The 3388-nt window shown below is 32.9% G+C and overlaps 1 protein-coding gene across 1 annotated transcript in view; it reads left to right on the top strand.

Annotated features, from left to right (window-relative positions):
* The window catches only part of atp8b4 (ATPase, class I, type 8B, member 4), a 42123-nt gene that overhangs the window by 13633 nt on the left and 25102 nt on the right, over positions 1-3388 (top strand). Inside the window, exons 9-11 of the mRNA XM_015378983.1 lie at positions 1081-1108; positions 2118-2314; positions 2413-2621. Of these exons, the coding sequence (XP_015234469.1) occupies positions 1081-1108; positions 2118-2314; positions 2413-2621 (434 nt within the window). The remainder of the gene's footprint in view (positions 1-1080; positions 1109-2117; positions 2315-2412; positions 2622-3388) is intronic.

Genomic DNA, 3388 nt, shown 5'->3' with positions numbered 1-3388 from the left:
CCTGGAGTGGCCTAGCCAGTCTCCAGATCTCAACCCCATAGAAAATCTTTGGAGGGAGTTGAAAGTCCGATCCAAGAATAAAACAAAACACAAAATTACTTTTTTTTGGTTTGAAGTCCCTGTATGCCTGGTTAAATGAGGTTCCCCCCTGATACAGGCTGTAATCTAGGTGTTAAAGTAAAGTTGGACTCTTTATCTCTTTGTACACATTCACTGTAAACAACATGAAGTGTTTCCAGAGAGGATTCGGCGCTCTGTTTTTTTTCCTTTATGGTGGAGAATTATTTTTTTTAATTACTTCTTTCGCATCAGCATTTTAATAGAAAATGACAAAAAGCATCCTTAACCCTTTTAAAGCCCGATCCAAGAATAAAACAAAACAAAAAATTACTTTTTTTTTTTTTGTTTGAATTCCTTATTTGGCCTTTTAACTAAATATGTAAAAAGAAAAAACACAAATACATTTTTGATATTAATAATTTATTACTATGCGATAAGTCAAGATTATTTTCTGTGTAGTCTTCTGCTGTCTGTTATCAGGTATATCTGATTGTGTACAATAGGATTTTGAGCAAAGTTTTTACCATTAAATTATGCAAAAGGTGTCAGACGCAAAACATTTCAGAAACCGTATGTATCAAATATGATACATTTGGCATTATAGGGTTAATCTCATTTTCATTATGTCATGTTGGTATAAAAAAAAAAAAAAAACAACAAAAACATGAAAATAATTAGTTTCATCCAGACAATTAATTTCTTTGTGGTTGGACTCGGTGCTGCCCCAACTTGTTGCTCTCCCCATACCAAAATAAATCGTTTTCCAAAACGATGCAAACTTAAATTTCATACTTTTGCCATTTGTTATATTACACTGCAAAAAATGGAAATCTAAATAAGTCATTTTTGCTCAATTTAAGTGCATTTTTTTCTTGAATTGAGGAGGTAAGTGAGACACTTTGCCAATGGAACAAGACAATTTACATTTAAAATAAGAAAAAAATATTGCTTTTTCTTATTTCAAGTGTATATTATCTAATTATCTTATTTTAGGAGTAAAAATACTCATTCCATTGGCAGATCATCTTATTTTGCTGTTCAAATTAAGGTAAATACACTTAATTTAAGACATCTTTTACTTATTTCTAGATGTTTTTTTGCAGTGCACACTGGAAAAAAATCCAAATCTAGAAAAGTATTTTTTTCTTAAAATAAGTGCATTTGTTCTTGAACTGAAAAGGTAAAAGAGACATTTTGCCAATGGAACAAGACAATTTACGCTTAAAATTAGACAATGCAATTGTGTTTTCTTATTTAAAGTGTATATTATCTAATGATCTTATTTTAAGAGTAAAAATACTCATCCTATTGGCAAACTATCTAACTTACCTACTCAAATTAAGGGTAAATACACTTAATTTAGGAAATTTTAACTTATTTCTAGATTGTTTTTCCAGTGTACTTAATTAATTCTAGGGAAGTTATCATCCAGAATTGTAGAAACATGTTCCTTTAATGGACTTAGACAACTTTAATTGTCATTTTTTATACACAGAATTGTACACAAAATGAAATTTCGTTTTTGTAAAGCATTCAGAACATTTCCATTTCTTAAGTGCAGCAGTGATCAAATGTAAACAGTGTTGGAGGAAAAAAAACATGGGGCAAAAAAATGCATTGATATGGAAGTTCAAAGCGTTAAATATATATGGTGCAGTTATACAGTATTTTGGTTTGGTGTTGTTAGTGTAATAGGGTAGTGCAGTACATAATTTTTTCATGTATTTCGTTTACTTTTATACTTAAAGTAGTTTTAAAAACAGTACTTTTACACTTTTACTGGAGTAAAAATCTGAAGCTGATCCTCTAACTTTTACAAAAGTGCTTTTAAACAGCAGGATTTATATTTCTACTGGAGAAATGCACATTAAAACCTTTGACACCTCAGTAGATGGATAAGAAGCAGCTGAAACTGACCAAGCAGAATCATCCTAACATGTCAAAGTAACCCTGGACTTGAACCTAAATGGTCCGATTAAACATTTTAGATTCACTTCTGTCTTTGAGCTCCTCATAAAGTCTTTACGACCGACCAGGATATTCATTTTTTTTTTCAGATTTTTGCCTTCCTCATCTGTATGGGAGTGATTCTGGCAATCGGAAACACCATTTGGGAGACTTATATCGGCAGAGGGTTCCAGGTGTTCTTACCATCAGAGGAGTTTCAGAGCAGTGCCGTTTTTTCTGGCTTCCTCACCTTCTGGTCCTACATCATCATCCTCAACACTGTTGTGCCTATCTCCCTGTATGTCAGGTAAATAAAGAACGTCTTTATTTCATTTTATATATCAGCTTAACAGTGGCTTTTGAAGGAACATAATTTTCTGAAACATTCCTTACACCTTCGTTTAGTGTGGAGGTCCTGCGACTCGGTCACAGTTTCTTCATTAATTGGGACCAGAAGATGTACTTCACTCAGACTGATACCCCGGCTGAGGCTCGCACCACCACTCTGAACGAAGAGCTCGGTCAGGTGGAGTTCATCTTCTCCGATAAGACCGGCACGCTCACACAGAACATCATGGTATTCAGCAAGTGCTCCATTAACGGACAGACGTACGGTACGACTTCTGATCTCACTTCCACCTCTCATTGGAAATATCACAATTATCAAAGGGATTCAAAAATTGATGAATTATAAGTTATTATTTTTCCACTATTTTAGCATCTGAACCACACAGAATAAAAAAAAAAAACACCTTTAAAAATAATTCCATGTTACATTAAAGAAAAACTGCTTTAAGGAAAGCTTCTTTTACTAATTAGCAAATTGATTTGGTTCGTAATATTAAGGTAAAATTGCATAAAAGTTTCTCAAACTACGGTAGAATTAGAAAGAAATATTTCACCAAATATCAAGGAAAAAAAAAATTCAATTTCCCATTTTTTCATAAAAAAAATAAATAAATAAAAAGCTGTTAAGGTTAGATTAAAATGTCCTATATTGATTCTAGTGAAGTGTTTTTTAACCCCTTGACATCCAAATTTTATATACGTGTATATAAAATATAAAGTTTTGTAATCTATATATACATATAATTTTTTATCATAAATAGATATATATAATATCTATATACACTACCGTTGTAGGAAATTGAAGATTTCCTCCAACGGTGTGTACTACTCCCTTCAGAGGAGAGCACAAACAGGCTCTAACCAGAGTAGAAAAAGAAGTGGGAGGCCGCGTTACACAACTGAGCAAGAAGATAAGTACATTAGAGTCTCTAGTTTGAGAAAAAGACGCCTCACAGGTCCCCAACTGGCATCTTCATTAAATAGTACCCGCAGTAGCCTGTTTGTCCTGTCCTCTGAAGCGAGTAGTACACAC

Source organism: Cyprinodon variegatus, unplaced genomic scaffold, assembly GCF_000732505.1.
Source record: "Cyprinodon variegatus isolate N-32 unplaced genomic scaffold, C_variegatus-1.0 Scaffold183, whole genome shotgun sequence".
In the NCBI taxonomy this organism is placed as follows: domain Eukaryota; kingdom Metazoa; phylum Chordata; class Actinopteri; order Cyprinodontiformes; family Cyprinodontidae; genus Cyprinodon; species Cyprinodon variegatus.
Note: the sequence above shows the minus strand (reverse complement) of the source record. Positions and strands in the feature narration are given on the sequence as shown.